Raw genomic sequence first — 24,648 nt, forward strand, 5'->3', positions numbered from 1 at the left:
TGGTTCATGGTTGTGATCAATTACCTGTTCTTCTTATGCCGTGCTAGTGGTATGTGGTGTTCCACAGATGGGTTCTAGGAATCTACAGCTCGTGAAGGGTGTGTCAAGATCAGGTCAGTGGCTACTCCAACAACAGTTACCGAGGGTATGGAACATTGAAGGAGGCACATCAAGAGTACCTCACCTTCCTGGCAGATGAGTTATTCGATGAGCCAGTGCCATTAGCACAACTACCGTCGGAGGAAGTGCATGCTCTACAAGGAGCACCATCGGAGGTACGTCCGAGTCGGGTCAAAGATTACATCATCGTCTTCCTCATCGTAGTGATCGTGAGGATCTTCTTCTTCGACCTAGTGTCTGATCGTATGTAACATGTTATGGCACGGTATTCTCACCCTATTTGAATTGTTTTTTGACAGAACCCTATTTGAATTGTTGTAAGGATATGGAACTGTGATTTTAGCAACCAAACAACTGATTCATGTTTTCGTGCGTGCAAGTTGGGCTGGAAACGGGAACCAAACAATGGGGCCTTGCTTCCATCTCCGGTGCAGAAAGGCCGCTCAGGCTGCCAAACGACCCGCGTTTCATAGCCCATTGCTCGTTCACAACACGCAGTGAGGCCCATCTCGCTGACGCAGTGGTGCATGAATTTCATGTAGGATACCAAACACGTCCTATATGTTCAACGGATAAGCCCTCTTGGGTGTTGACTTGGGAGACCCAATATATAGTTGTTGTCCAAGGCTTTATTGACGGTGCACTTTTCCGTTTGGAGGCTTTTAGTACTTTATTATCGCTAAACTTCACCATACCTTTATAGGCAAGTGAAGCCCAATTCTTTTTTTTTTTTTTTGCGAAAAGCCCAATTCTATTCCTCGTGAGTACGCGCTTTTGTACTCACTCCTCTTTCTCCCGCTTTAATTATCGGCAAATCGCTAGCCCGATTTTGGTACATGTATGGGATCAACGAGGTTACCCATTACCCAAACTCCCAGAACAATAATTGTAGTCATTTCAGTGTAATAAGAAAAATGCATCCGAACGTAGTAAAGCCCTTCTCCTGCGCCCCGGTCACCTAACAAGAATACGAACAGTAACGCACTACACAATACGTCAATACGGATACTTTGACTGACAATATGCCAGACACTAGTCACTACCCTGATGCACCATCACTCGATGCTTTCATCGGCGCAACTGCTCTCCCGTGAAGTTTGTCTCATCATTTCTACGGAAGGCCCCGCCATAACCATGTCAATATGCTTATCCCGCGCTGTCATCTTAGCTCCTTGAGCCCATCCCTGGAGGGCGTGGCGCACATTATCGCTGAAGAGCTCCTTCTGGCAGGAGCTTCCCATCTACATGCTCAGAAGATAGACAGTCCGTTACTAATCTGTATAGACGACTGGAAACTTGTACACGAGTAGAGACATGATGTCCGATGCACCTGTGTTACAATTGCATACAGAGGCAGGGTGATGTAGCTGCAGATAAATTGAATAATGACCCTGCAATTACGAGGTCAAGGACGTAGTGAGTCCAGAGCAAGATCGTGCTGAATTTTTTCATACGGGAGAAACATATAAAATACCCAATAACAAGCCTTGGCACGGTATATCCAACTTTCCCCATGACGCAGGAGTTGAATCCATAGGTGATCTACAGCGGAAGCAGGCAGAAAAATTCGTGATCGGTCATTGCATCCTAAATTCCTAACTGAATGCGATTCATAAACGGCATCGCGTAATACTTACCAGTATCCAGAAAAAGTATGCGATCTCAAACGCATTCTGGAACAGGATGAAGTGGATTAGGCTCAGGATAATCCTTGGCCGTCCAAACCAGAAAAGGTCATCTGATGGATTTAGAACCAAATCACCTCTTATCACATTTGCCCTATCATGTACTTCCCGAGCTAGCAGATTGATGACGTGCTGCAGTTTGGTGCCAATGGCCAACAGAAGCTGCAAAGAGGATATAGCAGTGCCCACTGCCCAGTAAGCACGTACTCCCAAATATCTATACACTATTCACGGTGTGGCTGATATTCCTACATGTTGCTTAATACATTTTTTAGATTACATGTTGTTTAATACTGGCTAGGAAAAAAATTAGTACTGCTGGGCTTTTGTTCTAATTTCCAGCATCAGAAGAATTTGAAGCAGTCATGCCTCACATTGAAATGTCTGAAGTGATATCACATTGAAACATCGTGTTATTGTATATGCACTTACCAGAAGAGGAAGGAATGCAATCCAAAAGTATGTGTGCCAGCCTGCATATAGTAAAAACGGGGCAGAAGTTATCTGAAATGTTATTGACAAGGGTAAAAAACAATTTTGGGGAACACCACTCTACGGCTGTTTGCCTTTACCCAAAACATAAGTTCAGATTTTCAAATTGAAAGACGTGTTCTAATCTAAGATTTGAAATGAGAGCTGTTTTTCAGAAAAAAAAAATTTAACAAATGATTTTTGAAACCCAGACTAACTTCCGACGAGCGGAGCGAGGTCCATCGCCGGAGACTTCGACCAAAACAGGTTGATGCCACCATCTATATATACCTCTTCTAAGCCACCGGGTAGGATTTATCAGATTATAAGATAACCCATGGCGTTTGTAAACATCGATATAGTGAAGTTTTGCTGGCTGACACCCGTGGTTTTTTCCCTCTGTGTTGGAGGGGTTTTCCACGTTAAAATCTTGTGTCTCTGCATCAATTTTCTTTTCGTTCTTCATTATTTTCTTGTCGCGTTTACAAAAGGGAAATCTACACGCAAGCACACACAAACGCACACACACAACATCCACGTGCGTGTACACACGCAAGCATACGCATGCGTGTCCGTTTTAGAAAGGATTTAAACTGTACCATTAATATTCAGCAAGAGATAGAACACCACGAATATCCACATGTACCATCTGAAAGAAAATTAACAATGCTAATTAGCTTCTTGTTTTTCTTAGAACAATATAAAAAGCATGGACAACTCTTTGGATTACCTTATCCCAACTACTTTCTTAAAATCGTTCTGTAAAACCCTCATCAAGTACTTGTGGAAATCAAATACTGTATGTCCACTGAAGTGATTCTGCAATACAAAAATGGCGTCAACTTTCAACAGACAAGAGAGGACACACGGCGGTGATGCAGTGATGCTTACATTGATAAAACCGAGACGCATTGTGGTGTAGTCTATTTTAGTTACTGACCCATAGAACTGCTTAACAAAAGAATGCTGAATGACATTCAACAAAGCTTGATTAGTCCAACATAACCCAAAATAAAATATCTGATATAATAGTCATGGTATGATTTTCTTACCAGCCAACCCAATATTCTTGAATCCTGGTCAACAGCATAAAAATGATTCCTAACAAATAAATGTTGACGCACAAAGGAAAACCTGGTAGACCCTGCAGTTAAAGATGGATTTATATATCGTCCAATTGCTAACAAAACGTTTGAAATTGTAACGAAAGTCGCTTTTTCTTAGTTTATCCATTTTCGTTTCACAGAAGAGAACAATTGCTGTCAACCGAGAAGGCAACAAGTCTATTGTTGGCAGCACGAAAAATGGTCTAAGTACCACTTCTTGCGTTGTAATCGACTGTATGAAATTCACTTTCCCATTGTTTCCATTGACGTATCTGAGTCAGAGAAGATGGTGAAATCAGCTAAAATAGCAAAGCAAACCCTGTTATTGCATATTATGCAGCTTACGTAATTCGTCAGAGACTTACCTTTGCAACTCCTAAAATCATTGTTGAAACACTGAACAAAACGTGCGCGACAGCCAGCACAAGTACGAAAATTACCAGCTGATGTATAACTTCACTGGACAACAATAGAACTTTTCCCTGTTTAAACAAACGCTTGAGATCACGTGTATCACCAAATCGTAGAAAGATCTGAAGATTGCATAGTTTCCCTTATCAACAGTACTATTTAATACTGAATTGGTAGTATTGAGAAATGTAAAATGGGTCTGTCATTAGGAAGTTTTTTTTTGTTCAGCCTACAAATATGCTAAAACGGAGGACATGCTGCATAAAAAAAGCCGGACCACTTGTATTGAAAAACCCATTTGTCCTTTGTAAGCTTTTTCGAAATGGAGGGAGTACCTTGACTTCTGCATCGAAAAGATGCATACAACCTTTTTATTAAATTATTCAACAAAGGTATACAAAAAAATCATACAGCAAACTACCTAAAGTCACCACGCAATACCTACACACCCGACAACGAGTGAGGATCATGTCAACAGGGCATTATTCCCTTAGAAAACAATGAAAAACTCTCATCACCTAAGAACTAAGAACATCGCATACCCAGAGACACCCACTGATCGAAGCGAGAGCACTCATTTGTGCTAGTAGACTCTTTAGAGCAAGAACAATAGTGTAACCAACTACCGGCTATATAGTCATATATAAAGATTTCACAAATAAATCTTCATACAATAAATTGGCTATTAGATTGGCTGTACTACGCCCGTCCTAGTGCATAGGGCTTCCACGTATTCTTAGATTGTCAATTTGGTCAACATAATATCAATTATAAAATATAAAAATTATATCATTAAAAAGTAGAACATCTAAGCTCTCTAATGATATATGCTTTGTTATATATTTCTCCTATTGCGACTCCAACCACTGGGCTATGCCCACGTCCTCATCATGATTTAATTTACAATCTACCTATACCGGAACAAAGGGAGCACATATATTTAAGTATTAAATGGTTGCATAGGGATTTTTTGCATGCAAAACACAAAAGGTAGGGAAGAGCCGGCTATAGCATCTACCGCAAGCTGGATGCGGGCTCCATCATTTTGATTTTTGTGCTACACCTAGGCTACAAGTTGTCGGCTCTCTTCTCTTTATCCTCCACATCAGAGTTTGCTGATGTGTAATGGCTTGTAGCCTGTAGATTAGGATCTATTGTACTTCCTATTAGCGAGCACCTCATGCACAGGCTACAGAAGTTGTCACCACTATCTACTACTGATCCATCTTCAGGACAAAGATCTGCATAGCAGTTGCCACGTCTACCATCGATGCCCTGCCGCCATGGCGCCAGACAATTGCCCCGTCCTGCGCGTGTGCATCACATCGTGTCCACCACCGAGGCCCTGTCTCTCGACGCCGTCGAGACTCACCGTCATCGATGCCGTAGATGCAACATTGCTCCACCTGGGTCCACGCGCAAGAAGCACTCGAAAATTTTCTCCTAGCCACTAAAGCTATCCACTTGTCTATTTAGCCGATAAATATCTCCAAACATGATGCACCCATGGGGGTGACGACACATGAAAGGTGCCATCATCATATCTGGGAAGCCTGAATCTAAGGTTTCCCGCGGAGCACGTATGGAACAAGAAAAGCCACCACAATGCCCCCAACGATCCAACGAGGTATATGAAGCCCACAGGCGCCGCTGTTGATAGAATATTCTCGCGTCCACACCGGCTGGGCCACCATCTCCACCATTCAGTCGACCACCATGTCCCAAGGGAGCGTACAATCTTCCCAGGAGCCACGACAAGGACGGTGCCACCGCTTGTATCCCATTGCCGCTAGGGTGGATTCTCAAAGGTGGAGGAATCCACTTCACGCTCGTGACCGACACACCATTTACAAGCATGCACTGAGCTGAGGCACCATCTCGAGGGTCGCTGCGGCCACTCCTCATAACCGCGACGGAGAAGGGGCCCTCCACCGCGACCCCCCTCGATCTGGCTTTGCCCTCCGGTGATCTAGCGGTTGTATGGTGAGGGGCAACGGTGGCCTACCCTAGATGTCTAGGGGAGGTCATGGGTGGAGGAGGGGTGAAGCTTCGTTGTAAGGTAATTGTGAGTTTTACACAACTAACCATGGAGTGCATGGATCTCATCTGCGCGACGAACACACGACGATATAGCAGGCTACGAGTGGGGAGGCATAGCTGCTGCTGAAAACAGAATCCCAACTGCGGTTATTGGTGATGGTGGAGTTTATGCATCACTATCCTTATGAAGGCATCATTGTTGCAGTCATCCTCTTTGTCGCATGGACTGCTCTGGGGGAAAACTAGATCTAGGACTCCCTGAATGAACGGCGGCGCCTTCTGGTGCTTGTTCATGCGTTGCGCGTTGTGGGTATGCTAGATTCGTGGTGCGTCCGGCATGCCATAGGGTGGCTTGGTGAGACCTTCATGTTGGAAATATACACTAGTGGCAATAATAATATAGTCATTATCATATTTCCTTGCTTTTGATAATATTTTATACTTCATGCTAGAATTGTATTAAGTGGAAATATTAATACTAGTGTGGTTTGTAAACAACACTGTGTCCCTAGAAACCATCTACTAGACTAGTCCATTGGTCAGTGACGGTTAAGATTTCGTGACCATACACATGTGTTGTCGATTAACAACGGGGTCATCTCATTAAAAGAATAGCATGATAGAAAATACATAAATGAAGCAAAGCAATACAATCTTATCAACGTTTAACTGCTGTAGCTTTCCAATGTAAAATATATACAAATCCCTAGACAATGATACTATGTCACTTCCTAGTACTGGATTAACACTTTAAGGTGATCAAACGTCACTTCATAATTAGGTGATCATAAAGGTATTTTTGTGTATATCATAAAGTAATTGTTGAGTTGCATTTATCAAAAACAGGATTTTTCCATCTTTGTTCAAACGATAAAGATCTTCGTTAAAAGTGTGGGAATCATTATGAACATTCAGGTCCCACTCTAGATTTTTTATCGGAGAGGTGTCTCGATCATGTCCACTGATTCTAGAACCTGTAGGGTCACACACTTAACGCTCAACATCACTATGGTAAAAATGGGATATTAAGAAAGGTGAGTCCGGAGATTGTTCGTAGAGAATGATCCAGAGAATCATATTTATATAAGGGAAATTGATTTTAGGGTCCCGAAAAAGTTTGGAATTTTCTTGTATCGTAGCGAGAATCTTCTAGAAGGTTTTGGGGTCCCACAATGGGGCCCTATCCTAGAGGGAACACATGGGGTAGATGGGTAGAACACCATGGCCTACATGGGCCAGGCGTCCATCCTATCATGGCACATGCGCTCCATACCAAGGGATAAGGAAGAATCCCTTGAATTAAGGGGAGAACATGGGAGGCAAGGTCCCCCCTAGCCGCTGGCCAAGAGACTTGGAGTGGGGGCCAATTTGGCCGCACCCCTTCTGACAAGGTATTAACTTGTCGATGCCTACAAGTTGTAGACTAGGGTTTCGCGGAAAGTAGAGGGCAAGTAGATCTCGAAGGTTTCAGTCAAAAAGGTGCTCGACTGCTAAAAGCTAGGGTTGATGTTAAAAATGATTCGATCCTTTCTTTCTCCCTCGGCTCCCCTTTATATAGGAGGTGGAGCCGAGGTTTTCGTATCGTACCAGGTACAAAGTCTCGGAGACTTATTTGAGTCCTTCCCGTAATAATACAAGTCTATTATTCCTAATCTATCTCTATTTTCCATATCGACGCTTATTGGGCTTCCGAGCTTTATAAACTTCGGCTCGTGGGCCTTCAGTAACTCCCGAGTACCTTATTCGGCAGTCCCATCAGGGATACCTATGTCACCTTCCCTTACCCTACATAAACTGAGGGGAGGGCAGGGTGTCGGCCAATTCAATCCCTTGCCACCAGACCCCATGCTACCCTCTCTCTCCCTACGCTCCTACGTGCAGGTGAAGCCCTGGCCACAGAAATCTCCACCGTAGCATCCACCGTATTCGCGTTGCTGGCATGTAGATTCCATCTACATCTCCATCATACTTTTTGGATGAAGAAGGAGGATGCGGTCTTGTGCTGCAACGTGTGCATAACTCGGAGGCCCCACTGGTTGCGATGAGGATCGGAGTGGATCCCGAAGGGAACAACTACATCAACCACGTTAAATGCGTTTTCGCTTAACGATCTATAAGGGTATGTAGATGTAAATCTCTCTCACACTACTTGCATCTTGTAGATTGGATCTTGGCTCTTGTATATTAAATGTAATTTTTTATGTTCTTCATGGGAAGGCCTCCTCTCCCATGTCTGGACCACTGTCCCAAAGCCATTGGCCAGCAAGGCCCTCTCGCACCGAGCATGCAACATACCTCCTTTGGGAGACCATCTTAGCCACATTCGGTGCAATCTCTGCCACTTTAGCACCATCCAGCCACATGTCAGTCCGGAACCAAGCTCGCTCACCAATGCCCATAATATAGCAGGTAGCCGAATCAAAGATAGTCGTGTAGAGGCCGGGGAGCTGAATGTTAAACTCCGCCCAGGCCTTTGAAGCATCCACCTTCTGTAGCCATGCCCACCGGCAACAAAGAGCAAGGTTAAGGAGGCGGAGATTTGGAATACCTAAGCCACCAAAGGCCTTAGGGGAGGCCACCTTGTCCAACGCTACCTAGCAATGGTCGCCACTGATCTCCGGCCGCCCTTTCCAAAGGAAGACCTGATAGATCTTGAGCAGCTCCTCAATGACCTCCGGAGGGATATCCAGCGACATCATGGCATGGGACGGGATCGCGCAGAGTGTGTTCTGGACGAGGATAGTCCTACCACCACGGTTGAGGAGCTTGGCACACCACGGTTGCAGTCTACTGGCTGCACTGTCCACGACGGGCTGCAGCCGAGCTGATGTCATGTTTCTAAGCACAAGGGGGAGTCCCAGGTACTTGAAAGGGAAAGTAGCCACCTCACAACCGAGGATAGAACTGGCCAAAGCCACCTGCTCCCGAGAGCATCACATGGGGTGGAGCAAGCATTTGCCCAGGTTGGTGTGCAACCCCGATGCCATCCTAAAGTCCTCCACAATCTGGGTACATGCACAGAGGTCCACCTCGGTGGGTTTGATGAAGGTAACCACATCATCGGCATACATTTAAGTGTGATGCCGGAAACCACTGACCGAGAGCTCCGTGCGCAAACCCACGACCGCTACCCTCTCAAACATAAGGTGCAAGACATCCATCACTCTGTCAAAGAGCAAAGGGGAAAGAGGGGCACCCTGACGCAGACCTCGGCGATTGAAGATGATCTCCCGGGCTGCACTGTTCACGAGCACTCGAGTCGAAGCGGAGCTGAGCAGCTCACCGACCATGGATGTCCACTTACGGACAACGCCCAACTTGGCCATTACCTCCAGGTGAAAGGCCCAATCCACGGCGTCGAAAGCTTTGGTGATGTTGAGCTTAAGCAGGATGGAATCGCACGTGAGCACGTGAAGCTTCCGTGCCATATGGTGCACCAGATGAAAGTTGTCATGAAGGCAGCGACCACGTATGAGAGCACTCTGCTGGGGCGAACAAACTCGGGCATCCTAGGCGCAAGGCGATAGGAGAGGACCTTGGCCAGAAGCTTCGCCATGTTGTGGATCAGACTAGTGGGGCGGAAGACCTTAACCTCCACGGCATCTGCCCGTTTAGGGAGCAGCAAAACCAGGGCCTTGTTGGCCATGTGGAACTCCCTGAAATACCCGACCCACATATACTAAAAGGCCTCCATCACGTCGTCTTGTTGATGGGCCAAAAAGCCACGTAGAACCTCCCCGAGAAACCATCTAGCACTGAAGCCTTGTTAAGCTCCTGAGCACACACCACTTCCTAGACCTCCTCCTCGGTGAAAGGTAGGTCCATCTCCAAGAGGTCATGGGACTTCACCCCTAAGAAGTCAAGGTCGAGAGAGAAAGCTTGTTCCGGTTCCAAACCAAGTAAGTCACTGTAGAAGGCATTCATCGCCTCGGCCTTCTTCTCCTGCTCAGCCACCAGAACCCCATCCATTTTGAGGTGAGCGATAAATTTCTTCTGCCTTCGGTGGTTAGCGTGCAAGTGGAGAACTTCGTGCAGGCATCACCCTCTACAAGCGATGTGATCCTCAACCTCTATCTCGCCATAGTGTGCTCCAGATAGGCAAGCCCCAGAAGCTTGCGCATGAGGCGGCGGAAGCCCCTCTCTTCCATCGAGAGTGCCCTGGACTCCATAGCCACGTCCAACCGGAGGATGAGCTCTCGTTGGCCAACAGAATCAGCCTCTTGTTCCTACCAATGAAGAGGTAACTCCAACTAGAGAGAGCTTTGGCAGTTGCCGCTAGTTTCCCCGCCATATGCTTGAACGGGTTCGCCACCACCAGCCCTGCGGACCAAGCTCTCTCCCCAGTCTCCAAAAGGCCGTCCTCCTTAGGCCAGAACGCCTCAAACTGGAATGGGAGACTGGCTTTCATCTCGGTCGCAAGGCTCGGCAGAAGGGGACAATGGTCTGAGGTGGAGGAACCCATCACCAAAAGGAAGGAGGGGGAAATAGCACCTCCCAATCACAGTGGAGAAAACCATGTCGAGGCGCTCCAGGGTAGCCCGCTCGCGTTCATTAGACTACGTGTAGCGGCATCCATTAACGTAAAGCTCCTTCAAGTCCAGCTCCGCCAGGACACGCCGAAACTTTCCCATCATGCGTCAATTAAGGTTGGTGTTGTTCTTGTCAGCCGCATCCACGATGAGATTAAAATTTCCCGCATGCGCCCACGAACCCTGGTGGAGATCCCGGACGTCCTTAATCTCCTGGAGGAAGCAGCATTTGTCCGCATCAGATTGCAGACCGTAAACTCCAGTGAGCCATCAGCGCACATTTTCCCTCGGCCCCACTCTGGCTGTAATGGCATTGTTGGAAATGTGGGGGTGGAGAGGGAAATAACAGAAGATTTCCTGGCAAGGAGAATACCCCCACAAGTACCATCAGTAGGGAGGAAGAAGAAGCTACCAAAATCTTGTCCTAGGCTCCTGTCCATAGTGGCATGGGACACCACTTGTAATTTAGTCTCTAGGAAGCAAACCACACTCGCGCCCGAGACAAGAACCACTTGATAAATCGAGTCACAACAGGCCAAAGAGTTTAGGCGACCAACATTCCAAACCAAGAGGGAAAAAACATGTCCATCCCGACAAGAAAGCTAGAAAATCACCACACTAAACCACAACTCAAACCACAAGGTCATCATCAACCACGGGGAGGACATCAGGGTGCCAGCCAAACAAGGCAAGGGAGGCTTCCAGGTGATCCGCCGTCATGGGCTTCTCGTCGAAGTAGCGGAGGTAGGCCTGCAACGCGTTGTCGCCGATGACCTCCCTCCAGCATGCAATCCCCAACTGAAGCATGAGGGTGCGCTGCTGGAGCTTAATCGAAGCCCCTTGAGCAAACCTCCCCGCCATTTCCACACTCCTGCGGACCGTCAAGGGAGGAGGCCTCTTCTTCCTCGTCTTCCCGGGCTCTGGGCGGGGGAGGAGCACCGCCTTCTTCGTCTTACACTTCTCCCGAAATGTCTCCAGCCTGCAACGTAGGCCCGTGGAGCCCGAGGAAACAGAGGCCATGGCCTGGGACTCCTCCAGTGGAGGCGCATCACCAGAGCGCACCACCCCCCCCGTGAAGCACGTCGCAGTGCCAGGCAACAGAGGTTGGACCTTAACAGCAGCGGCGTCCCCCACAATCTCGCCCTCCTCCACCTCATCCGTCGCTGCCACCTGGGAGGGAGTGGGTGACAGCTCCATCCTAAACATCGAGAGGGGCAAAACCTTGAAGAGGTCGTCAATGGTCCTCCACGAGTCCAGCGAGCCGATGAAGCTAGTGGGCGAGAGCGGGCCTGTCTTAGAAAGCGGCCCCTCGTCAGCCACCGTAAGCACCAGATGAGCCTTGGGCTAGCCCTTCGGACTCCGCGATTGGATCGAAGCAGAGCTCGAAGAACCTACATTACCTCCGGGCGAGAGAGTGGTTGAGCCACGCCGGAAGAAAACAAAGTCATCCATGTCCACCTTGGATCCAAAATTTTCCGCCACCGGAGTCTATCGCCGGCTCCCCTGCCTTGGCCGAATCCACATCGAGCACGCGAGCGAGGCCGCTGCTGTAGGTGCAGAGTGGGGTAGGCGCGCGCAGGCTAGGCACCACTACAGAGTCCAGGCACGGGGCAGCAACGAGCTCCATAGCGGGTGGCCACGGCCTAACAGAGACAATGTGTCCCAACACCACCCACCTCTCTGCGCTACCCCTCCACCGGCGAGTGGGAGCAGCGGCCGACACGCCACCAGCACGAGCGCCACGAGGTTGCGAGCAATCATCAAGCGGGACGGGGCGCGACCCCCGCCATTGCTCGGGCCACCGCCGTCACCACCAGGCCCAGGACAGGAGGCACTGCCTAGCAAGGAGCATCAAGGGCGCCACCGGTGTCTTCCACATGCACCATGTCGATGGTGGTGTCATAGTCCAGCAAGGTGACTTCCTTCGGGATCAGCGCCTCGATGGGAGCAGTAGGTCATTGTCGTCTTCATCGAACGCCAAGTGCTTCGCCAGCCAAAGTTTCTTGGTCCCCGACGAGGTCGTCCGTCCAAGCCGTGATGCAGAAGGTTCCCATGTCAGCGCGGCTGGCTGTCACCGAGCCCAGCCGCTCGACCCAACCAGATGAGCCCAAGATGCACCTGGCCGTGTCCAGGTTCCACGCGATCGGCAGAACACCCATCACTTCGAGATGGACGGGAAAACGGAAGTAGTGGCGCGTCGCCAGGAGTTGGCAGTTCCAGATGCCGAACCGAACGAGAAGTTTCTTCCGTCAAATGGGTTGGTGGCGGCGGTGAGAAGGACGTCTCTGTTGGCCCTAGGATCGAAGACCAGCAGTAGGTCTGTCAGCCAATACCTATGCACAAAGAAGTGCCCCTCCAGCTCGGGGAAGCGCTCGATAATGGCCGCCGAGCAGCTAACCGCCCGCCGCGTGCCGGAGACAAACGCCACCAAGCCCCACCAGAGAACTCTCTCCGTAGACTCCACCTCCTACGTACGTCTGGTATATGATACCATGCTCGCGAGCCAGACACGCCGCCTCGACATCAACATCCACCACCGGAGCAAGGCGCCGCTCCGTGGCAGTGGCTCCAACCATAGAGAGGAGCACGTCGGCGCGCAGCTCCTGCTCTCTATGCCGCTCCCAGTCGTAAAAGGAGACACACCTTGTGCCCGATCTTCTGGACACATCGGCGGCACATCACGAATTTCCCGCTCTAGGCGCAACCCACATTCAAATGGTGTCTCGACCACCACCTCTACGACACCATGAGGGGCAGGAGGATCAGCAGACTGCTGCTCCACCACCGGCACATTACCACAGTCACCCAAGCGGTCCTACAAAGAGGGGTGCAGGGGTGGCGGGAGCGAGAACTCCCTGGGACCCAACCGCTAGCGAGCCAGGACACGGTAAGCACACTTTGCATGCCGGGTACCACACGGGGACCAGCAGCAGTAGCAGCTGACGTCGCTGGAGAGCCACCACGGGGCGGCGGCGAAGCGTTATGGGCAAGCTCGCCAGCGACCGGCGCTATGGCCTTGGGGCATTTGCGGTCCACATGGTCCTCGCTCTTGCAGTTGAGGCAGCGACGAGGGCCCATGCACATGCTGAACGTTTTTCTAGGGTTTCGAGTGCTAAGGCGGCGCTCGTGGCGATCGGGAGATCGACGAGGCACACACGACCAAATCTTCCACATCCTCTCCAGCGGATCGCACGCCAGACTTCCTGGTGTGGTGGAATCACAACAAAGGGATGGCGGACAAGCAACCGTCCAGCGGACCGAAGGAAACCGTGGGCATGGCGAAGATGCTCGGCAGGTAGTTCTTTTATAGCTCACTACGGCTGGTCATTGACTTTTGTCTAGAGCTCATATCCAATAATCTACCCGGTGACTGTTCGGGGTGTGCGCATCACTCCTTGGAGCGCTCCTTTTGTTCTGGTTGGATCTCCGGCATCAAACCAGTGGTCGGCACACATGTTGTTTCAGTATTGGAGTGATTGGTCCAGACGAGACGTCCACCGCCAGCTGGGGCCGTGGTACATGACGATCGGTTGGCGACTTTGTGTACTACATGGGATGAGGCTAGCTAAGAGCATCTCCAGTCGCGTCCCCCAAACCGTCCCCCAAAGCGATTTGGGGCGCGTCGGACAAAAAAAGCGTTCCAGCCGCGTCCCCCAAAGCCCTTTTTTGTCCGGCGCGGCCCGATACGGTGTCCGGCGCCCCGAGCCCGTCCCCGTCCCACAGGGGACGCTCCGGGGACGCCGGACACAATGAAAGCGAGGCCAACCGACGCGGGCCCGACGCGTCGGCCGGCACGGAAGGCTAAAACCCCGTCGCCTACCTTTGGTCAAGCGACGTTAATGGCGTCCCTGTTTTCCCAGGCGACGCAGGGACGCGTCTCGTCGTGCATGGCCGCGTGGTCGTCCGCGCCGGAGTTATTGCGTGCAACCACCCGCTGCCGCCGCTGTTTTAAGACGCCCTCCAGTTATCGCCGCTCATCATAATCCTTCTCGTCGCCGCCGCCTCCCCCTTCCCAGATCCTCTCCTCGCCGCTCAAAAAATGTCGAGCTTGTCCTCCCGCAAGATCGCCGCGGCGAACGGCTTCGGCCGCGGCAGCCTCACCGTGGCGGAGGCGTGGGCGCTGTACCACGCCCGGTATCCAGTCCCGCCGGACATGCGGCTGCCAAGCAGCGGCGGCTGGAAGATGGCCGTGAACGGCATTGGCGTTCCGCCGCCGCCGAAGCCGCGCACGGAGCAATGGTGGGACGCCGTCAAGGCCCGTCGGGCTCAACTCACCGCCCAGGAGCGGTTGGATCCGATTTGGGCGGTCGACAACAACGACGCCTGGTGGACGACGTACTTCAAGGCGAAGTACGACATCGAGATGCGCAGCACCGACAACCTCGTCGGCGGCCCCAATAGCTGGAACAAGGACGGCCGCGCCCTGTTCTGGGGCGTTCCGGGGCGCACCCTCGACAACGTCATCCGCGGCATCCGCAATGGCGCTCCAAGGCTGGAGATGCCGTCGTCGCCGCCGCCGTCTCCTCAATGGCAGCCGAGGAGGACGACGTACTCGTCCTCCTCGCACTCTTCTTCCTCGGGACCGGCGCGATCGACGCCGTCCTCGTCTTACCGATCGGCGCCGTACACCGTTCCCAAACGGGAGGTGAAGGAGGAGCCGGCGACGCCCGTCAACACGAGGCGTGGCGGCAGCGGCAGCCGGCGGCAGCAAGGGAGGCGCGGCGGCGCCCTCCTCATCCCGAAGCCGGAGGTGAAGGAGGAGCCGGAGGAAGCGTCGCAGGCGGCGCTGCTGGCGGAGTACGAGCGGCAGCAGCGGCTCATCGCCAGCAGCGACGACCCCGAGGACTGCCCAGGGCTGCGGGCGGCGTTCTTGGCGTCCATGGACGACAAGGACGCCTGGAGGGGCGACCTGGACGCGGCGATCGCCATGTCCATCCGCGACTCCGGCAAGCCGCTGGTGGACCTCACCGACGACGGCGAGGCAGGACCAAGCGGCTTGGTGAAGGACGAGCCCGTGGACGAGCCCGTCGACGAGCGCGTCAAGCAGGAGGTCGTCACCGACGAGATGTACAACTTCCAGCAGTACTACGACGCCTCCGGCCGCCGCAAGTGGTTCTAGATTAGGTTTAGTTTTAAAGTTAGTCAAATTTCGTTCGAATCTATGTAAGTTTGGACGAATCTATTCGAATCTAGTTAAGTTTAAAATTTGCGAAATTTTGTTTGGGGAACGCGACTGGGGAGCGACGTCCCCCAAACGCGGCACGAATGAAACACGTCCCCCAAACGCTCAATCCGGCGCGATTTGAGGGACGTTTGGGGGACGCGGCTGGAGATGCTCTAAGGTTTCGTCTCCAATCGTCAACGCCGCCTCCACTTTCATCGCCCCGCCAGTCCATGACGTCTCCGTCAACTACGTTTCCAACACTGACTACGCCGCTGCTCCGTCGAACCCTCTCCGTCAAGCTAGTTCAAATCAGCAACACGGACATTTCATTTGGTACAAGAGCATACCTGTTTACGTAGTTCTTGCAAATTCCCAACTACTCATACTGTTCAGGTAGTTCATGTATAGCTCACGCTGTTCATGATGGATACAAAATGTGGTCAGTTTAGATTTGTAGTTTGACCCAATTTATATTCCTAGTGTTGGGACCCCATCTCCACCTCGTAAACGTCGGTTCAAATTCGAACTCGGATGGTTACATAGGGAGGGTTTCTCGGATATGGTTAAAATGTATGGGAACAGCAGTTTGTCACGGGCACTCCTATCCAAAGGTGGAATAGCAAGCTAAGGGTTGTGCGAAAATACCTTGAAAGGTGGGTGCGACATATGACTGGACAACTCAAACAAGAGAAACTCGGCCTCTCGATGTCAATTGACGATTTAGAGGCAATGGCGGAACTTAGACAGTTGACGATGCAAGAATTTGATTTAAAAAATCAGTACAATGCGAAGTTAGCCGGACTATAACGCGAGGAGGAACTCAAATGGTACCAACAATCAAAGGGTCAGTTCTTATTGGAGGGAGATTCGAATACGAGATACTTTCATAGTGTTCCTAATGACATACACAGAAAGAAACGCATTCACTCCCTCCTCCAAGATGATGCTACGATCGAGGGACATGAGCAATTAAAGTCATGCATTACATCTTATTATAAGGTTTATTTGTGGCACCTGAGGAGTCAGATATATCTCTGAATGAATCCAGAATTTATGATATTTCACAAGTGTTCCCTCAGGAGAATGATGTCCTTACCGCCCCATATATGGAGGAGGAGATAAGGAAAGCTGTTTTCCAAATAGAGCATAACAAACATCGGGAGCTGATGGTTTCCCAGCCGAGTTCTACCAAACATTCTAGGTACTATTAAAAAAGATCTCATAGAGTTGTTTCAAGAGCTCCACGCCGGGCAACTAGAACTGTTCCAGATTAACTTTGGGGAAATCATTCTCCTCCCTAAGGTTAACGATGCTGATCGTATTTAGCAGTTCAGACCAATCTGTCTCCTTAATGTTTGCTTTAAAATCTTCACCAAGGTTGCTACTATTAGACTAAATTCAGTGGCTGATCACGTAGTGTGTCCAACTCAAATTGCATTTATGCAAGGTCGATACATCATAGATGGTGTTGTGACCTTGCATGAGACGATACATGAGATGTACCGCAAAAATTTAAATGGGGTTATCCTTAAGATCGACTTTGAAAAAGCTTATGATAAAGTTAAATGGTCTTTCCTACAACAAACACTTCAGATGAAAATCTTTTCTCCAGAATGACGCGCTTTAATTAATAACTTTATCTTTGGTGAAAGTGTTGGCATCAAAGTCAATGACGACGTGGGTAAATACTTCCAAACAAAGAAAGGGTTGAGTCAAGGCGATCCCCTATCTTCAATGTCATTTAACATTGCGGCGGATATACTGGCCATTTTAATTGAGCGTGCAAAGGAAGGTGGTTAGATTGAAGGAGTGGTGTCTCATCTAGTTGATGGGGGACTGTCTATTATGCAGTATGCCGACGATACAATTCTATTTATGTATCACGACCTGGATAAGGCAAGAAATCTGAAATTAACTCTTTCAGCTTTCGAGCAGCTATCTGGTCTAAAGATTAATTTTCATAAGAGTGAATTGTTTTGTTTCGGTGACGCCCAAGACGATGCCAACCAATATGCCAAGTTATTTGGATGTGATTTAGTCTCTTTTCCAATAAGCTATTGGGTATTCCGATTCATCATCGGAGACTTACTCTACCCGAATGGAAAATAGTCGAGGAAAGATTGCAGAAAAGACTTAGTAGTTGGAAAGGAAAATTACTATCTCTCCGTGGAAGCTTGGTAGTCATAAATTCAGTACTGACAAATATGGTACTATATATGATTTCGTTCTTCCAGTTGCCTAAAGGAATTCTAGATAGATTGAATTATCTCCGGTCAAGTTTTTTTGGCAAGGAGATAGTAAAAGGAAAAAAATATCGGTTGACAAAATGGAGTATTGTATGTCGTCCTAAAGATCAAGGTGGACTTGGTATCCATGATCTGGATGTTAAGAATAAAGCCTTACTAGGTAAATGGTTGGCTAGGTTCTTAACCGAGGAAGGTCTGTGGCAAAACTTGTTGAGGGGGAAGTAGATAGGCTCAAAAGCGATTTTTCAGGTTTTTTGGAAACCCGAAGAATCACACTTTTGGGCTGGCATCATGGCTGCCAAGAGGCACTTTTTCCTGTATGGGTCCTTCTCCATTAGGGATGGGTCGGAGATATGTTTCTGGGAGGATAAATGGTTGGGGACAATCACGCTCCGGGAATAATATCCAGCTTTATACATGATCGTACGTCCTAAGGATGTAACTCTTCAAAGGGTGATGAAAACTTCTCCAACATTTATGGCATCCAGGCGTAATGTAGTCGGTCTCCATTTAACCTCTTGGAATGAATTGCTACAGAGATTAGCTTCAATCAAACTGGTTCAACGGAAAGATATATTCCGCTCGAAACTTACCAAGAATGGCAAATTCTCGGTAAGATCCATATATGAAGCGTTAATTGAACCTATTCAACTGGTTTACAATAATAAAAGGATTTGGAAGCTGAGGATACCACTAAAACCAAAGGTCTTTGCATGGTACCTACGCCGTGGTGTTATCATCACCAAGATAACCTTGCAAAATGAAACTGGCATGGGTGTAAGAAATGTGTTTTCTGTCACGAAGAAGAGACATCTCCTCTTCCAGTTCCGGTTCGCTAAAGCTATATGGTTAGTCATTTAGATATGATCTAGCTTATACCCTCCCCATAGCATTGTAAATATTTTTGGCAATTGGCTAAATGGGGTAGAGGTTAGGTTTAGGACAGCGTGGGAGCGATAGCCATCATATGGCCACTCTGGCTATGTAGAAATAATAAGGTTTTTAACGAAAAAAATTATTCTCTTATGCAGATAATTTACCGGTCTACGGCTACGCTCCGTTTATGGTCGCCGCTTCAGCGCTTTAAGGATCGCGACCTCTTTACGGTGGTGTCTACACGATTGGAGAATTCGGCCAAGGAATTTATTATCCAACATTGGTGGCTGCATAGTCTGAGGATAGCGGCTCATATGTTTTTTTATTCTAGAGATCTCCTTTGTGATGAACAATGTGTTATTTTGTAACCGTGTACGGCTCTGTGCATCCTAGCTATGCGGAAGCCAGGTGTATTGCGTCAAAACTTTGAGTAATAAAGCGCCATTTTTCGAAAATAAAATACTCCTAGTGTTGTCAAATTGCTTCTAATGAACCATGGCGTAGAACCTTGGAGTAAATTGCTTCAAATTGCTTTTGTGAATCAACTCCTAGTGTTGTCAAATTGCTTCTAATGAACCTTGGCGTAGAACCTTGGAGTAAATTGCTTCAAATTGCTTTTGTGAATCAACTTGGTGCTTATCATATTTCAGTTTGGATCCTGCTATCTATGATCTATATAAAGTTGAATTACTCTTTCGTGCAGACTATGCTTGAAATAAATGATCATATGGATGATGTGTGGAAGAGATGGGATGATGACAAGTCTATTCACTGGACTACTTTTAGTTGGATATAAGGACTCCCTTTCGATGCCAAATTAAAGGAGTGGCTGATTGGGGAAGAAAAGTACAAACAAGGTACACAATAAAAGCATATCCTTAGCTGTTGCTGATAAGTTCCTTGTTCATAAACAAGCAAATAAGTGTGGTGCAAGCATTTTATGCTTTGATGAGATACAGGTACTGTAATTTCAAACTTCCGACAATGTCATTTCCTGACTTCCTAAAGAAAACTGCCATGTTTCATCGACTAAATGATAAAAAAAACTACCACAATTGAGGCAGGCGTGTCACGGAACTACCAAATATGTTCGTTTTGTCACATGACTACTACTATTTGAGCATATTTGTGATGAAGAGCACTGATTTTCTAATTTGCGCATCTTAATCACTTTCTAGCAGCTGGAACCCACTTTTAGGTCCTACGTGGCAAAAACAAAAGATTTATTTGCTAAATTTACAAAAGACCCCCCTACCTCCCTTTTTTGAAAAGCAATCAAGTCCTAGTACCCATGCTGGCTGAGCAGCGAGCTCAATTCGTCCCCGTGCACGCCGAGCCCTTGCCGTCGGCCTGCCGGCCGGTGCTACACCCATGCGACCTCAACCTTCGCCCTGCTCCCGCCCAAATTCCAACCGCCGCGCGTCTTTGAGGACCTAACCGAGACCGCCGGCGACCCCCCACTACGTCCTCCATAGCTCGTCGCCCCCGCCAGCTTGGCTCCGGCGCCGCTGGCCCAGCTTGCTCCACCAGACAGCCAGCGACTCCGTCGACGCCGAGTCCCTCCGCCTCGCATTTCAGGACTTGCAGTTATGCGCAGTTAGTACCTCTGCCCTCTGCTGTCCTTGCCATTGAGCGCCTTGCGGGGCGGTTGATATGGGCCTCACCGAGAGAGGCGGCGGGGGAAATGGGAGGGGAGAGTGCGGCTGCAACGGTGGCGGGGTGTTGCGCCGTCAGGTATAACCACTAGTAGAAAACATGCCTTTGGTCAGGCACCTTTAGTCTCGGCCATGTCCTGGGCCGGGATCCAAGGCCTGGCCACGTCACCCCAAAAACTTCCAAGCGTACGGCACCAATTAGTCCCGGCTCGTTAGGACCCAAACGTCCCGGCTCGTATCTCAAACTGGGACTAAAGGGTTTTGCGGCACGCGGCGCATGCGTTACCCCCTTTAGTCCCGGCGCGTAAACCAAACCAGGACTTAAAGTCAAACGCTTCGTTTCCCGCGGAAGCCAACGCGCGTCACCATTACTGGCCGGTGATATGTCTCCAACGTATCTATAATTTCTTATGTTCCATGCTAGTTTTATGACAATACCTACATGTTTTATTCATACTTTATATCATTTTTATGCATTTTCCGGTACTAACCTATTAACAAGATGCCGAAGCGCCAATTCCTGTTTTCTGCTGTTTTTGGTTTCAGAAATCCTACAGAGGAAATATTCTCAGAATTGGACGAAACAAAAGCCCACGGCCCTATTTTCCACGGAGGATTCCAGAACATCGAAGAAGAGTCGGAGGCGGCCAGCAGGGGGGCCACCCCATAGGGCGGCGCGGCCCACCCTCCTGGCGCGCCCAGATGTGGGGAGCCCACCCCCTGGCTCCCCCGACGATGCCTCTTCGCCTATATATTCCTTCGTATCGGAAAACCCTAGTACCGAGAGCCAAAATACGAGAAAAGTTCCTGAGACGCCGCCGCCGTCAACCCCATATCGGGGGGTTCTGAAGATCTCCTCCGGCACCCTGCCGGAGAGGGGAATCATCTCCCGGAGGTCTCTTCATCACCATGATCGCCTCCGGATCGATGTGTGAGTAGTTCACCCCTGGACTATGGGTCCATAGCAGTAGCTAGATGGTTGTCTTCTCCTCATTGTGCTATCATGTTAGATCTTGTTAGCTGCCTATCATGATCAAGATCATCTATTTGTAATGCTACATGTTGTGTTTGTTGGGGTCCGATGAATATGGAATACTATGTCAAGTTGATTATTGATCTATCATATATGTGTTGTTTATGATCTTGCATGCTCTCCGTTGCTAGTAGAGGCTCTGACCAAGTTGATACTTGTGACTCCAAGAGGGAGTATTTATACTAATTTTGCAAGTACCCTTGAAAAGATGGAAAAAGATAGGCTAAAGTACACTAATAAAACCAATTGTGAGGGGGAGATTAAAGTACCAATACCTCTTAAGCAGAATGCATGAGGCACTAGAAAAGAATTTTAATTGGATTGTTCCTGAAAATTTATTTGAGGAGGATAGTAAGCCTAAAAGTAATGAAAGAGGAGCCTCTGAAACTTACATAGACAAGATACAATGCATTGTTGAGAAAACTCCCAAATCTGATATTGATGCTTCATCTCTTGATAATTCTTGAGTTACACTTTCTGCGCCTAGCTGAAAGGCGTTAAAGAAAAGCGCTTATGGGATACAACCCACCATTTTATTTCTGCAATTTTTGTTTTATATTTGTGTCTTGGAAGTTGTTACTACTGTAGCAACCTCTCCTTATCTTTACTTTATTGCATTGTTGTTCCAAGTAAAGTCTTTGATAGTAAGGTTGATACTAGATTTGGATTTCTGCGCAGAAACATATTTCTTGCTGTCACGAATTTGAGTACAACTCTCTGTAGGAAACTCAGAAAAATCAGCGAAAATTCATGAGTGATCCTCAGATATGTACGCAACTTTCATTCAATTTGAGCTTCTTCATCTGAGCACGTTAAGTGCCTCTAAAAATTCGTCTTTACGGACTGTTCTGTTTTGACAGATTCTGCCTTTTATTTCACATTGCCTCTTTTACTGTGTTGGATGGATTTCTTTGTTCCATTAACTTTCAGTAGCTTTGGGTGATGTCCAGAAGTGTTAGGAATGATTGTGTCCTCTCTGAACATGTGAATTTTTTATTATGCACTAACCCTCTAATGAGTTTGTTTTGAGTTTGGTGTGGAGCAAGTTTTCAAGGGTCAAGAGAGGAGGATGATACAATATGATCAAGAAGAGTGAAGAGTCTAAGCTTGGGGATGCCCCAGTGGTTCATCCCTGCATATTTCAAGAAGACTCAAGCATCTAAGCTTGGAGATGCCCAAGGCATCCCCTTCTTCATCAACAACTTATCGAGGTCACCTCTAGTGAAACTATATTTTTATTCCGTCACATCTTATGTGCTTTACTTGGAGCGTCTGTATGCTTTTATTTTTGTTTTTGTTTGAATAAACTCGGATCCTAGCATTCTTTGTGTGGGAGAAAGACACGCTCCGCTGTTTCATATGAACACTAGTGTTCTTAGCTTTACTTTTAATGTTCATGGCGAAGGTTGAAAACTGCTTCGTTCATTGCTATTTGGTTGGAAACAGAAAATGCTCCATGTGGTAATTGGTATATTGTCTTGAATAATTTGATACTTGGCAATTGTTTTGAGCTCTCAAATAGATCATGTTTAAGCTCTTGCATCATGTAGTGTTGAACCTAGTAGTGGAGAACTATCGTTGAGCTTGTTGAAATTTGGTTTGCATGATTGGTCTCTCTAAAAGTCTAGATATTTTCTGGTAAAGGTGTTTGAACAACAAGGAGACAGTGTAGAGTCTTATAATGCTTGCAATATGTTCTTATGTAAGTTTTGTTGTACCGGTTCATACTTGAGTTTGCTTCAAACAACCTTGCTAACCAAAAGCCTTGTACTGAGAGGGAATGCTTCTCGTGCATCCAAAACCTTGAGCCAAAACCTATGCCATTTGTGTCCACCATAACTACCTACTACATGGTATTTTTCTGCCATTCCAAGTAAATTGCTTGCATGCTACCTTTAAAATTTCATTCCTTGTCTTTGCAATACATAACTCATGGGAAAATAGCTTAAAAACTATTGTGGTATTGAATATGTTGCTTATGTATCTTATTTCTTATAAGTTGCTTGTTGAGCGGTAACCATGTTTCTGGGGACGCCATCAACTATTACACCTTTGTTGAATATCATGCGTGTTGCTATGCATGTTCGTCTTGTCTGAAGTAAGGGTGATTTATCATGATTAAATGGTTTGAGTATGCATATTGTTAGAGAAGAACATTGGGCCGCCAACTAAAGCCATGTATCATGGTGGAAGTTTCAGTTTGGACATCAATCCTTAATCTCTTATGAGAATATTATCTGTTGTTGAATGCTTAAGCATTGAAGAGGAGTCCATTATCTGTTTTCTATGTTTTCCGGGTACGAATGTCCTTAAGTTGAGATCTATCAAAAACGAGAAATCAAATGCGATCTATCTCCTTGGACCTTTGTACAGGTGACATAGAGGTACCCCTTTGTGACACCTGGTTGAAACATATGTAATGCAATGATAATCCATGGAAATCCGAGCTAATTAGGACAAGGTGCGAGCACTATTGGTATTCTATGCATGAGGCTTGCAACTTATAGGATGTTTTATGCATAACACATATGAATTATTACTACCGTTGACAAAATTATTTCTATGTCTTCAAAATAAAAAGCTCTAGCACAAGAGTAATCTCTGCTTCCCTCTGCGAAGGGGCCTTTCTTTTACTTTATGTTGAGTCAGTTTACCTACTTCTTTCTATCTTAGAAGCAAACACTTGTGTCAACTGTGTGCATTGATTCTTACATACTTGCTTATTTGCATTCATCATATTACTTTGTGTTGACAATTATCCATGAGATATACATGTTGAAGTTGAAAGCAAGCTGCTGAAACTTATATCTTCCTTTGTGTTGCTTCAAAACTTTCTACTAAGAATCTATTGCTTTATGAGTTAACTCCTATGCAAGACTTATTGATGCTTGTCTTGAAAATACTATTCATGAAAAGTCTTTGCTATATGATCAGTTGTTTAGTCATTATCTTTACCATTGCTTTGAATCACTTCATTCATCTCATATGCTTTACAATAGTATTGATCAAGATTGTGATAGCAGCATGTCACTTCAGAAATTATCCTTGTTATCGTTTACCTACTCGAGGGCGAGTAGGAACTAAGCTTCGGGATGCTTGATACGTCTCAAACGTATCTATAATTTCTTATGTTCCATGCTAGTTTTATGACAATACTCACATGTTTTACATACACTTTACATCATTTTGATGCATTTTCGGGCACTAACCTATTAACAAGATGCCGAAGCGCCAGTTCCTCTTTTCTGCTATTTTTGGTTTCAGAAATCTTACACAGAAAATATTCTCGGAATTGGACGAAACAAAAGCCCA

General features: G+C 47.6%; 1 protein-coding gene across 1 annotated transcript in view; it reads right to left on the minus strand.

The window, feature by feature from the left end:
* Positions 1 to 1,175: 1,175 nt before the first annotated feature.
* LOC124694345 (MLO-like protein 1) overlaps positions 1,176 to 24,648 on the minus strand; it is a 43,171-nt gene continuing 19,698 nt past the window's right edge. Inside the window, exons 4-14 of the mRNA XM_047227340.1 lie at positions 3,748 to 3,864; positions 3,594 to 3,654; positions 3,329 to 3,420; positions 3,168 to 3,242; positions 3,007 to 3,095; positions 2,876 to 2,925; positions 2,238 to 2,278; positions 1,758 to 1,967; positions 1,595 to 1,662; positions 1,451 to 1,511; positions 1,176 to 1,361 (exon numbers count right to left, since the gene is read on the minus strand). Of these exons, the coding sequence (XP_047083296.1) occupies positions 1,176 to 1,361; positions 1,451 to 1,511; positions 1,595 to 1,662; positions 1,758 to 1,967; positions 2,238 to 2,278; positions 2,876 to 2,925; positions 3,007 to 3,095; positions 3,168 to 3,242; positions 3,329 to 3,420; positions 3,594 to 3,654; positions 3,748 to 3,864 (1,050 nt within the window). The remainder of the gene's footprint in view (positions 1,362 to 1,450; positions 1,512 to 1,594; positions 1,663 to 1,757; positions 1,968 to 2,237; positions 2,279 to 2,875; positions 2,926 to 3,006; positions 3,096 to 3,167; positions 3,243 to 3,328; positions 3,421 to 3,593; positions 3,655 to 3,747; positions 3,865 to 24,648) is intronic.

Source organism: Lolium rigidum, chromosome 3 (genome assembly GCF_022539505.1).
Source record: "Lolium rigidum isolate FL_2022 chromosome 3, APGP_CSIRO_Lrig_0.1, whole genome shotgun sequence".
Lineage (NCBI taxonomy): Eukaryota > Viridiplantae > Streptophyta > Magnoliopsida > Poales > Poaceae > Lolium > Lolium rigidum.